Source organism: Camelina sativa, chromosome 15 (assembly GCF_030686135.1).
Source record: "Camelina sativa cultivar CO46 ecotype springtype chromosome 15, ASM3068613v1".
NCBI lineage: Eukaryota > Viridiplantae > Streptophyta > Magnoliopsida > Brassicales > Brassicaceae > Camelina > Camelina sativa.
In genome coordinates this window covers 26,463,233-26,477,099 of record NC_141894.1, presented here as the reverse complement: position 1 = coordinate 26,477,099, position 13,867 = coordinate 26,463,233, and the positions used below count along the sequence as shown (strand labels likewise).

The window sequence follows — 13,867 nt, the reverse complement described above, 5'->3', positions numbered from 1 at the left end:
ATGTTGACAGGTTTTGCGATATGAGTATTTTTAAAGATTCTGCGAAGAAACTGTGCTTCCCAAAAAGATTAATCACGCCAGACACAGAGGGAAATACATTAAAGAGAGTAACTAAATATTCTTCTGAGAAAGCTGTTTTGGCGACTGTAAATGATGCATTAGAAAAAAAAGAGTTCAAGAAGTTAGAGGAGTCTTTCTTGGGTCCAATTATAGAACTTGTTAATCGGAAAGAAATCAACTTCTCGAGTCAACTGGTCCACCACTTACTACAGAGGAGGATTAAGTCTGTGAAAAACGAGCTCTGGTTTGCATTTGATGATCAACCTATGCGATTTTTGCTAAGGAAATTCGTCATTACAACAGGCCTTTCGGTAGGTACTGTTCCATCAGGTACTGTTAAATCGAAAAAAGATTTGTGGATGAATGATAAAATGACCTGCAAAGATCTTCTTTGTACTTTGAAATTAAAAGGAAAAGACATGCAAGCTAAGGAAAGAAATCGATTAGGTGCTTTGTTACTAGTGGAGGAGATATTGATAGCACAAAATCCAGAAGTTCTAATTCCCTTAAAGAATTTGCTGAGAGCCAGTAGTTTTGAGAATTACTGCAAGTATCCTTGGGGTGAAATTGCTTAGAAATCATTAGTGATAGGCGTGAAACAAATGACTGTGGGAACGTTGGCAAAGTTACATTATGGTATGGCTGGCTTTCCATATGCAATCCAAATCTGGTTTTTAGGGAAAGCATTTCAAGCCAAAATCAACATCTCCCACTGATCTTGCAATGGCAAAAGACATATTCCCCAAAATTTAATGAAAGAAAACTTGTTCTTGAGTCTTGCAAGGTACTAATACTTCTCTAGAACTTTTTTTTTTGTTTTCCAATAGTTTTAAAACACATAGTAAATTCTTTTAAAAAAGTTTTATTAACGTAATTTTGATTTACAATGTGTTTAAAATGGTTTACAAGACTTTACGACGGATTTACAAGGGATTTCGAGAGTTATAAAAGAGTTTTAAAAAGTTTTACAATATCTGTATAAGACTTTTGAGATATAATATGAATCGATTTATCTTTGCAATTTAAAGTGAAAACAATTGTTAGTGATCCAGATGAATATAGCCATTTGGTTATGCCACCGAATGATGAAGACAAGGATTTTGATGAAGTTGTTAAACTTGTAATCCAAGGCTATAGGATGATTAAGGAGGAATGGATTCAAGGATTTATACAAGTTGAAAAAGGAGAACAAAATCAAAACAAGCGTGTGAGAGAAGCTGCAGGGCCATCCTTGAATCAAGCTAACAAAAAAAAAAGAATATCTTGTAGTGGGAAAATTGAGATGATTTTGAAAACATATCAACTTATGTTGGAGTAAGCTTGAAGAAAGCTTAAAATGGAAACTAGTTCTAATCCTATTGTGTTTTGTGTTGACAAAGAGATAAGGATCAAATGTCTAGGAGTTATCTAGATATGTGAGGATTCCTATTAGGATTAAGATTAGCAAAGTAATATATAGGAGGTGTTGAGATGTGATAAAAATTATGTGTTTTTGAGAAATTGAGAGTTTGAGAGAGACCAAATTTTTTAGTTATTTTCTTTGGTATTAATTAATATTCTTTATTATTAGAGTTCTTAAACTATCTCTTGATTCTATATTTGGTATCAGAGCAAGAGTTCTTTAATCATGTCGGAAGTCACCGTAGCTACACCACGGCCTAAAAAAGTAGGAGGAGGATCTCCTTTGATTGTCTGTCCTATGTTAACATCAACCAACTACATTGTATGGGCGATGAAGATGAGGATAGCCCTTCGAGTACACAAAGTATGGGACGCAATTGAACCAGAGACCGATAAAGTTGATTCACTTGAAAACGATATAGCCATGGCCTTATTGTTTCAGTTGATACCGGAGAGCCTAACACTGCAAGTTGGAGAACTTGATACAGCAAAGAAGGTATGGGAAGCAATACGTTCTAGACACGTTTGAGCAGAGAGAGTTTGAGAAGCCAGACTTCAAACCTTAATGGCGGAATTTGAACGCTTGAAGATGAAGGAATCAGAGACTATTGATGATTATTCGGGAAAGCTAGCTACAATTTTATCAAAGTCAGCCGCCTTAGGAGTTAATATAGACGAATCAAAGATTGTTAAGAAGTTCCTTAACAGCCTCCCTGAAGAAAATTCATTCACATAGTAGCTTCTCTAGAACAAGTTCTAGATTTGAATACCATCAGCTTTGAAGATATCGTTTTACGCTTTAAGGCTTACGAAGAGCGTATTCAAGAGGAAGAAGATACTCAAGAGGATCAAAGTAAATTGATGTACGCTAACTCAGAGCCACAAGTAAATCAAGCAAATCAACACTACCGAGATTACAATGGTGAAACTGGAAGTTACAGAGGAAGGGGTCGTGGAGGTAGATCTTTCTACAGAGGACGAGGACGAGGTCGCTACAGAGGCAGAAATCTCTCACAGATTACATGCTTTCGTTGTGATCAAACCGGTCACTTCACAACACAATGTCCAGATCAAATGTTGAAGCTGCATGAAGTAGAAGAAAAAAATAATGAGGATACAGAGGATGCAGACGAGCTCTTGATGCATGAAGTGGTTTACTTAAATGAGAAATTGGTTGTACCAAGCAAGTTCGAAACAAGTACAACTAGAAACAACATATGGTATCTTGACAATGGTGCGAGTAACCATATGACTGGAGATAAAAGGTATTTTAGCAAGCTTGATGCTTATGTAACCGGTAAAGTGCGCTTTGGAGACGATTCACGAGTTGATATCAAAAGAAAGGGAACCATCGCTTTTATCGATCAGAATGGAAAATCAAGGATAATGACTGATGCAGTATCAGTCATACTACATTCCTGACTTGAAGAGCAATATCATAAGTCTTGGTCAGGCCACTGAAGCAGGTCTTGACATACGGCTAAGAGGTAATTATCTAACTATGAAGGATGAGAAAGGGAACCTACTTGTGAGAACAGAGAAATCGAGAAACCGCTTGTAGAAGGTTCAGATGCGATTACAGGACAACACTTGTTTGAATCTTTCAGAGATAAGCGAGCCAAGTAGGTGGCATGCAAGGCTGGGACATATCAACTATGCCACCTTAACATCAATGTTGGGAAAAGGATTGGTTCTAGGAGCTCCAAAACTTGCTCAGGGAAAAGAAATTTGCAGATCGTGTTTGCTTGGCAAACAAACAAGATGTGTGTTTCCTCAAGCAACCAGTTTCAGAGCTAAAAGGAGATTAGAGCTCTTACATGTAGATCTTTGTGGTCCTATTACGCCAAGCACACCTGCTGGAAAAAAAATATGTCTTTGTGATCATTGCTGATTACTCTCGCTACATGTGGACAATGTTGCTAAAAGAGAAGGGAGAAGCGTTTCATAAGTTTCAGAAGTTTAAAGCCATGACTGAATAGGAAGTCACTGAGAAAATACAAACTTTCACAACAGATAGAGGAGGTGATTTTGTATCTAATGAGTTTAATTCCTTCTGCAACACTGCTGGTATAAAGAGACACTTGACTGCACCATACACTCCACAACAGAATGGAGTAGTGGAGAGACGCAACAGAACCTTGATGGAAATGACTAGAAGTATCATGAAGCATATGAATATGCCTAACTATCTTTGGGGAGAAGCTTTGAGACATTTGACTTACTTACTAAACAGAGTAGTGACAAGAGCTCTGAAGGATGTGACACCATACGAGTTCTTTCGGGAAAAGAGACCTATTGTCGAGCACATTAGGATCTTTGGGTGTATCGGCTATGCTAAGATAGAGAAACCAAACTTGAGAAAGCTAGATGACAGAACAAGGGAACTCGTTCACTTAGGAACATAATCGGGTTCCAAGGCTTACAGATTGTTGGATCCTATGTCAAAAAAAATTATAGTAAGTCGTGATGTCGTGTTCAATGAATCTAAAGGATGGAGTTGGTCAAAAAATATAGAAACAGAGAATGGTGATGAAAGTTTTAAGATTAGCTTTGATGTGTTTGGGAATCACGGTCTTCAAGAATTTGGAGAACAAGATATTGATGATGAGACTTCCAGCGAGGTTGAGGGATTTGAACATTCAGAGAGCATTGCCGAAGCAACTCAGAAGGAGTCATACGAAACTGCAGAAGAAACTGGAATTCCTCTGCAGAATTACCATCTCCGGAGCTACGAAGATCAACTCGAGTGAGTGTTAAGCCTAAGTACCTAGAGGACTATATCCTACTTGCAGAAGAAGAAGGCGAATTCTTGTTGCTTAGTATTTACAATGAGCCTAGAAATTTTGATGAAGCTCGAATATCTAAGGAATGGACACGAGCATGTGAAGAGGAAATAGGCTCGATCGAGAAGCTCAGGACATGGGATCTTGTTGACTTACCTATAGGAGCAAAACCAATTGGCCTAAAGTGGATGTTTAAGTTGAAGAGAAACTCTGATGGCAGTATCAATAAATACAAAGCTCGACTAGTTGCTAAAGGTTATATTCAGAAGTATGGAGTCGATTTTGAAGAAGTCTTTGCACCGGTTGCTAGGATAGAAACCATATGGCTACTCATCAATCTTGCTGCGTCTCAAGGCTGGGAGATTCACCATCTTGATGTCAAAACTGCTTTTCTACATGGTGAGATCAAGGAGACAGTGTACGTTTCTCAACCTGAGGGATTCAAACAAAAGGGACATGAAGGGAATGTGTATAAGCTCAATAAGGCTTTGTATGGCTTGAGACAGGCGCCCAGAGCTTGGAATAACAGATTGAATCACATTCTTCAGGAGTTGCAGTTCGTTAAATGTTCTAAGGAGCCTTCTGTTTACCGGAAGAGCTTTGGTAGTGATCTTCTCATTATTGGAGTTTATGTTGATGATTTGTTCGTTACAGGAACAAGCTTGGTTGTTATTAACAAATTTAAGGAGGAGATGTCTTCAAAATTTGAAATGAGTGACTTGGGAAGGCTGACTTATTACCTTGGTATGCAAGTGGATCAACATCAAGGTGGTATCATACTGAGCCAAGCTTGTTATGCTCAGAGGATATTAGAAGAAACGAGAATGTCTAAGTGCAATTCGGTTCTTATACCGATGAAACCAGAGCTAAAATTGTCGAAGGCAGAGAATGAGAAAGAGATCAATGCCACTACTTATAGAAAGAATGTTGGTTGTCTACGCTACTTGTTGCATACTATACCGGATCTGTCCTATTGTGTTGGAATTCTTAGTCGTTATATGCAGAGTCCTAGGGAGTTGCATAAAGCAGCTATGAAGCAATGCTTAAGATATCTTAGAGGAACCGTTACTCTTGGTTTGTCATATGGAAGGATGAAGGTGCCTCGTTTAATAGGATATAGTGACAGTAGCCATAATGTTGATGAAGATGACGGTAGGAGTACTTCGGGACACATTTTTTATCTTGGAGAAGGTCTTATCACTTGGTGCTTGCAGAAACAGGATGTAGTAACGTTATCATCCTGTGAAGCAGAGTTTATGGCTCCGACTGAGGCGGCAAAGCAAGCTGTGTGGTTGCAGGATTTGATGGTAGAGATTACCGGAGCTGCAGAAGAGAAGGTCATTATCAGGATCGATAATCAGTCGGCAATTGCACTCACCAAAAACTCAGTTTTCCATGGGAGAAGCAAACATATACATAGGCGTTATCATTTTATTAGAGAAAGGGTTGAGAGTGGCCAAATTGAGGTGGAGCATGTTCCAGGAACAGAGCAAAGAGCAGACATACTCACCAAAGCGTTAGACAAGAATAAGTTCAGAGTAATGAGGGATCTCTTGGGAGTTCAAGACTTGTTGAAACAGAGCTTCAAGCTTAAGGAGGAGAATGTTGGAGTAAGCTTGAAGAAAGGTTAAAATGGAAACTAGTCCTAATCCTATTGTGTTTTCTGTTGACAAAGAGATAAGGATCAAATGTCTAGGAGTTATCTAGATATGTGAGGATTCCTATTAAAATTAGGATTAGCAAAGTAATATAAGGAGGTGTTGAGATGTGACACAACTTATGTGGTTTTGAGAGATTGAGAGTTTGAGATTGACCAAAGTTTTGAGTTATTTTCTTTGGTATTAATAAAGAGAGTTATTCTTTATTATTTGAGTTCTTAAACTATCTCTTGATTCTATAACTTATTCACAAAAGAATAGTGAGACTGGATAATCATGTGGGGATCACTACTGCTGCTGCAACACCACAGTGGGAATCAAGGGCATTTGAAGAAGAGGAAGTACCAGCCTCTGCAACTGCTTTTCAAGAAGAGGAAGTACCAGCCTCTGCCACTGCTTTTCAAGAAGAGGAAATACGAGCCTCTGTGTAACAACCTGTCTCGTGGACCCCACTAGCCCACCGCTAGCCGCCCCAACGGACCCCAAGCTGGCCCTGCAGGGCATCGATCCTAACCCCTCACTGGGCAAATGGAACTATTCATCCAAATCCATAGTAGGTTATTGGTGCACCAGGCGTTCCTCGAACCCTGGTCCCCACCCTTTAACAACCTTCCCACAGGACAAGCTGTCACCAAGCTTCGGGCCTATGGGGGCAAGCTAGCGGTGGGCTAGTGGGGTCAACGGGACGGGTTGTCACACTCTGCCACCGATTTTGAAGAAGAGGAAGTACCAGCTTCTCCAAGTGAATTTGTAAGTGAAAAAAAAAACTTAATTCCTTTTAAAATCATTCTAAAAGTGTTTTGAAGAGTTTTTAACAAAATTATATAAAATCGAAGTGTTAACAATGGTTTTAAAAGGGTTTTCAATGGTTTTAAATGGTTTGAAAAAAAAACTTAATTCCTTTTAAAATCGTTTTAAAAGTGTTTAAACGAGATTTTAACAACATTATATAATCGTTTTTAAAGGTTTTGTTAGTGTTTTAAATAGTATTAAACAAAATTTACAACATTTCTAGGTATCTAAAGAAGAGAATCAAGATTATCAACAAGAGAAACAAACTGACTTGAGAGGGGACCCAAGTGTTATTCCTGAAGAAAATACCCAGGATACTAATGAAATGATCCACAAGAGGAGGATATGAATAATGATAAGGTATGTGTTACTTGAATATGATCGACAAATTTTACAAACCTTGTAAAAACATATTTTAAAATAATTTACATATGGTTAATGAAAATATAATTATTTATGCAGGATGAGAAGCAAAACAGTGCTGATGATGTAGACTCAAGCCAAGAAGAAGCGTACATTGTTATATCGAATGACGAAGAGTGTATTAATATTTCAGATACTGATGTAGACCCAAGCCAACAAGAAGCTCCCACTCAACAAGAAGACCCAAGCCAAGAAGAAGCTCCCACTCAACAAGAAGACCCATGCCAAGAAGAAGCTCCCACTCAACAAGAAGATCCAAGCCAACAACAAGATCACACCAGCCAGGAAATGGATAGTTGTAAGTTGTTGAATTCTTTATTATAGATGATTTGCCCTTTTGAAAATGACATATAATATTTTGTTTCTTATGTTTGTATTAGTGCAAACACCTACTACGCAGGAGAACAATATAAGTAACGAAGAAATGAAACAAATCGAGGAAGTTATAACTTGTTGGACTGGGTGCGGGGACATCAAAATTATGCTTTCGTCAATGGATGAAGTAAGTTTGAAAAAATCATATACTTGTTATCATAGGCGTTAAAATACTAACAAAATTTGGATGTTCTACATTGTAGTATCTTTGGCAAGGGAATAAGTGGGAAAAAGTCTATGTCAAGGGTTTGAAAATTAAAGAAGATGTAAGTAAAGTAGCAAGGAAGGCAATGTTAATTCTTCATCCTGACAAAATTCCTAAAGATGTTACTCCACAAATGAGATACTTTGGTACCCGAATGTTTTCAACATTAAAGGTTAATGAACCTCGAATTTTGTTAGATTTTATGCACATTTTACTAGTTATTTAATATTAACTTAAATTTTTCTTTTCTTTTGTAGGAGTACAGGGACAAATACTTCAAGAAAAATCCATAACTTGCAGAATTAGCAAATATCTAGGTTATGGAAGTTTGCATCTTACTGGTATATAAACGTGATCGCATCAAGAAGAATAATGAATCGAAGAGTATTTCAATGTTTAGTTTGCAAGTAGATTTTAAAAACTTGTCTTTTTAATGTTAAGTTATTTCTTTTCGCTTGTAAAACCTTTTAAATGGTGTTAATCCTATAAACAGTTTGGTTTTACAAGATATCTAGTTTTTAGAAAGTTTTAAAAGGTTTTACAAGTTGTTTAAAATGATATATATCAGTATGATTTGCTTTTTTAAAGGCTTTACAAGTTGTTTATAATGCTTTAAAACAGTAAAATCTGAATAGAAAAATCTTTTAAAATGGAGTTTACAACAGTACAAACTGAAATATTTTATTAAAAAGAACAAATAGAAGTTGAATTATTCAAGAGTTTTTAAAATAGATTTGAACTTTTTAAGTTCATATTTCAGTTTCCTCTCCCAGCGTATTGGTTTGTCATCTATCTAGCCATTTCTTCAAACCTTGTCCTATCAGATTTGTAGAGGTTGGCAAGATTTTTATTGATCTGGTCCTCATCATCGACCTCTGGTTCAATCAACTTTTCCACTAATCTCTTGAAAAGCAAAATAATCGGCATGGGATGCCAATAGGTGGACTTCAACACTCTTAGGACATCTCCAATGGTCCTTTACTTTTGCCTCTATACTCTATTATAGAGTAATTTTTACTCCAATGGTATTCTATTTTCACCTCTATAATAGAGATTGCTATTTTTTCTCTATTTATAGAGGAACTCTATTTTTTCCTCTATAAATAGTGATGAACTATTTTATTTACAAAGTAGTCCTCTTAATCTTTAACTTCTTTTATTTATGACCAAAATGTTCACTCTTTTAGAATTAAGTAATTAACCAATTATGTTCACTCTTTGAGACTACCATTTACAAAAGATAATTTAATAAAAGTGTTACAAAAATTAAAGTAAAATGGGTTAGTTTGTAATTTTTATAAATAAAAGGTGTTAATTATAAAATAAAAATAGTATATATTTAGAATATTCTTTTATAGAGGAATAAATAGGGAAAACCATTGGAGTAAAACTCATCTCTATTATAGAGATCATCTGTTATAGAGAAAAAATAGGGAAAACCATTGGAGATGGTCTTAGGTATATAGCTCCTCCATCTGATATGTTTGGGTGGCAAATTTTTGTGTCGAAACAAACCTGCATTATCAAGAAATTATATTTAAAAAACTATTGAGTTGCTGCAAAAAGAGGAGTCCTGATACACATGCTTGCTAAATAAAAGGGAGTATAATCAAAACAGATATTTGGGGGATTATTTGGGTAATCACACGGAAAATGAATACTCATTTTAAACACTCCTCCTTCATATGGGGTGTTCACCGGTCCGATTAAAGTAGCCTTCCAATGGAAAATGATGTCATCAACAATTACTAACAAAAAGGCAAACACACTCAATCTCTTTTATTCTTAACAGTAAAACAAAACTAATCTGAAGATGTATGCGTTTACCTGCTGTGACGTTTGTCGAATGATCTTTGTTCAAAGATTTCAACCCATACCTTAGATGGCTTGAAGAAAGATGCGACATTTCTGACGGAATGAAGGAAGAAGTAATAGGATTTGTCGAGTCTGAGAGATGATTTTACGTTTTCGTGAGACAAAGGTTTGATGTGTAAGTCAAGAGCAAAAAGTATTTATCATACAAGAAGCATCGCTTGGGTTTACAAAAAGTACCTCTTCAGCTTCATAAATACATAACTCTTACCCTTCAACGCGTAATTATAACCGAACCAAAGCGACGCTTCGCTTATTACCCCTTCAATCAATTACGGTTTTAAGAGCCTCTGGAAGCGCTGTTTTGAAATCTTATCCCTTCGCTGTTTCGAAAGCGACTCTTCGTGTATTACCCCTTCAATCGTCTTCCACAAAAGAAACTTTGTAGAATTAAAAACTTTGTAGAATTAAATAATGGGCCTAATCGACTCCTCGCAGCCAGAACTTTGTAGGGCATCTCAAATGAATTTGGGGGAAAGACGATGACGTAATTGTGTCTATTTGGGCCGTAATAAAAAGCCCATTATTTAATAATTTTGTAAGGCTTTTAGTTATGGGCGTGGCAACGCGTGGAGATTTATCTCCTTTGATGTTCGTAATAAACATAACTAACTGTGCCAATCAATTACGTTTGCACTTGACTGTTTGGTATCCTTTCAAAGGGTGGGCCAAAAAAACAAAATCCGAAAAGCATAACAGAAGTAATGGATTGAGTGCCAATCAATTAAGGTTTTTAAAAGGTTTTTAAACGGTTTTACAAGAGTATATATAATTTTTTAAAGAATTTTACATTTTTGAAATGTTTTTAAACGGTTTTACAAGAGTATATATGATTTATAAGATTATATATGGTTTTTAACAGGTTTTAAAAGGTTTTACAAGTTGTTTATAATGATTTAAAACAATAAAATCTGAAAAAAAAATCTAAGAAAATGGAGTTTACAACATTATAGACTGAAATATTTTATTAAAAAGAACAAATTCAAGTTGAATAAAACAAAGAGAAAGAGTTAGATAGCAGCTACACAACTAGATTTGTTGTGTCCACACTGATCGCACCTACTGCATTTGTATTGTTTTGAATTTTTCTTAGCCTTTCCATGCTCCCATGAACTAGCTATTCTCTTTTTCTTTCGCCTGCCACTAGGTATACGAGTAGAAGGTGGGCGAATAGAAGTACTAACACTCTCTGGAATCTCCCAATACTCCATATCACCTACTGGGTGAATGCTCTCTGAGTATCCTAAACGCCATCTATAAAATAAAAAGAGGAAGATAAGACTTAGAACTTTGATAAACCTTTGAAAAACCTTGTAAAACATTGTAAAACCTTATAAAAACGATTTATAAACCTTATAAACAACTTGAAAAACCTTTTAAAACCTTTTAAAACATTGTATAAACCTGTCGGATCCGTTACTTTAACAACCTTTTCAAAACCCAATTAAAGAAGAGAGTTATAACCTTTCAGTGAAATGATAATCATCAACAAACATGTTTTCACTGAGATTGACATGTTTGGCAGCAGCAATTCCATATACACAAGGGAATTTGTCAATATCAAACATACAACATGTGCATTTCCTTGTGTCCAAATTCACCACATTCGTCTTTAAACCTGCTTTAACTTCGAAGACATTTTCATTTACTTGACAAACTTCGAGCCAGCGGGTAGTATTATTATAAGATGCATTCATCTTATTCCCAACATTTGGAGTAACAGCATATGGATGTCGACAGCTCTCCTCACGTCGTTCATTAAACCACCTAGTCAAAATATACCTGATTGTCTCAAACAGGCAGACAATTGGATACTCGCGAGTCTCTTTTAACAAGGAATTAATGGACTCGACACAATTAGATGTCATGATGTTGTACCGATTAGAAGGAGAATATGCACGTGACCATTTCCTAATATCAGCTTGCCAAAGATATTATCCAAGTTCTGGATCACTTCACCATTGGAAATTTGACTGAACAAATTATCAAAATCATATTGAGTGTAAGCTCTTGAAGCATTATGAAAAACTGGAAGAAGAGAAGCAGAAGCTCTAAATCGTGTTTCCAGGTTCTTTTGCAAGTGGAAAGTGCAAGTCTCATGATGAGCATGTACATAATTTACTGAAAGCACAGTTGCAATTGAAGAAGTCCAATCAGACACGAAAACTCGATCCTTTTCATCAGGAATAATAGTCTTCAAACACCGCAAAAACCAATCCCATGATGCATCATTCTCAGAATCAACAACCGCAAAAGCAATAGGATACAACTGAAATTACCATCCTGAGTTGATGCAGCAAGCAAAGTCCCTTTAAATTTTGATTTCAAATGGGCGCCATCAATAGAAATAACTTTTCTCATCAACTTAAAACTTCTAATTGATGCACCAAAAGCCAAAAAAGCATATCTAAACTTATTATCAGAATCAGCTTTGATGTAAGTGATAGTACATGGATTCTTCTTTTCTATCATGTGAAACCAACTCGGTAAAACCTCATAACTATCAGCAGGTAAACCCCTAGCAAGTTCTGATGCATGTTCTTGAGCTCTCCATGCTTTTGAGTACGAGACACCAACTCCATGGTCATTCCTAAAAATTTCCATGAGCTGCTTAGGTCTGAGCGGAAGTTTTCCTCCTACAAAATGGTTACTAACCAAACCAGCCAAAGTCCTTGCAGATGTTTGACGATGATTAACATTCCTTAAAGCAGAGTCACAGTTGTGCTGACTAATATACTTTCGAACAACAAAGCTATCTGATGCTTTAACATTAGTTGCACGTAGCCTCCAAGTACATTTTTCATCAATACAATGAAGAACATACCTCTTGTTGTTTGACTTAAAAGTATGAAACTCAAAACTATGCTTGACTGCATACATCTGCATCTGACTTATCATTTTTGTTTTGTCTTTGAATAACTTTCCACAAAACAGTGAATCAACATCGATTAAACCAGTTGAGTGTGAAGAACCAGATGGATACCCAACAAAGGTTGTCATGTTACGAGGAACACTCTCGACATATGGATTTGGTATTGGTTGACCCTGAAAGTACAAATCAATGAATTTTTAAAAGATTTGTAAAGTATTTAAAAGGTTTTACAAGTGATTTCAAAGGGTTTAATAAGATTTACAACTGTTCTTAAAAGGTTTTTTAAAGTGTCAAAATGGATTTACCAAAGGTTTTTAAAGGGGTAATGTCATTGTAAGTTACCTGAGTATGAGTAGCAGTAGCAGTAAAATCATCATCGATGCCAGTATATTGACTTGAAGAAGCAACAGAAGAACAATAAAAACGAGGAACACTCTCGACATATGGATTTGGTATTGGTTGACCCTGAAAGTACAAATCAATGATAAGTGATTTAAAAGGTTTTACAAGTGATTTCAAAGGATTTAATAAGGTTTACAACTGTTTTCAAAGGTTTTTAAAACGAGTTGAAAATACAATTAAAACATTTATGACATTGTAAGTTACCTGAGTATGAGTAGCAGTAGAACCATCAATAGCATTCCCAACAAACAGATTTGAGCTAGTTTGATCCTGAAAAGATTTGTAAAGTATTTAAAACGTTTTACAAGTGTTTTCAAAGGATTTTATAAGGTTTTGTAAGCAATAAATAATTAAAAATTCTAAAGTAGAAAGTTACCTGAGTAACAGCAGTAACACTCTCAATAAAAGAAGTAGAGCTAGGTTGGACCTGATAAAGAAACATTCCTCAAATGAGTTACTTTTCTAAAACAATATTAGAAAGAATAAGAGAATGAGTTTACTAAAAATACCTGCTCTACAGTCACACAAAAATCCTCAACAGTAACACATGGATGAAGAACTCCTCCACTTTGTGCATATTTGAGTTTAAAAGTTTCAAGCTGCCTATCATTTCTAATAAAGATAGGAATACTACCTATGGTAGCGACATAGCAGGCAATGTATAACTAAGCTTTAAACATTGTGTCTGAATATCAATGTCAAAATCTTCTAGTAGAATCTTTACCAACTCACTAAATCTAGTATTCTCATCAATGTTAATCAAAGAAGCTCCCCTTTCATTATCCATCTCAAATTCCCAATGAATGTTGTCGTTCAACTTCCACAAACCACATATTGAATACAATTCAATCATTTGTACACCCAAACAAGTCCTGAGAAAACAAACCAATATCACGAATTACAAAACTACATTTAAAGAAGAGAGATCCCAACAACTATATCAAAGAATAACAGTAGATGTCCAAAGATTTAAGAAAGGACTTTATTATCACGAACATATCTAAATAACAAGTGCTTAAGACCT

General features: G+C 35.8%; 2 protein-coding genes across 2 annotated transcripts; both read right to left on the bottom strand.

Annotated features, from left to right (window-relative positions):
* Nucleotides 1-10,579: 10,579 nt before the first annotated feature.
* Nucleotides 10,580-11,266, bottom strand: LOC147927147 (uncharacterized). Its single transcript, XM_087487328.1, has 2 exons — nucleotides 11,034-11,266; nucleotides 10,580-10,823 (listed from the first exon to the last, which is right to left on the bottom strand). The coding sequence occupies exons 1-2, from the start codon at nucleotides 11,264-11,266 to the stop codon at nucleotides 10,580-10,582; spliced, it is 477 nt and encodes a 158-aa protein (XP_087343454.1).
* Nucleotides 11,267-11,433: 167 nt separating this feature from the next.
* LOC147927146 (uncharacterized) lies at nucleotides 11,434-13,696 on the bottom strand. Its single transcript, XM_087487327.1, has 6 exons — nucleotides 13,576-13,696; nucleotides 13,353-13,477; nucleotides 13,220-13,270; nucleotides 13,048-13,113; nucleotides 11,922-12,488; nucleotides 11,434-11,838 (listed from the first exon to the last, which is right to left on the bottom strand). Exons 1-6 carry the CDS (start codon nucleotides 13,694-13,696, stop codon nucleotides 11,434-11,436), a joined length of 1,335 nt encoding a protein of 444 aa, XP_087343453.1.
* Nucleotides 13,697-13,867: the final 171 nt, after the last annotated feature.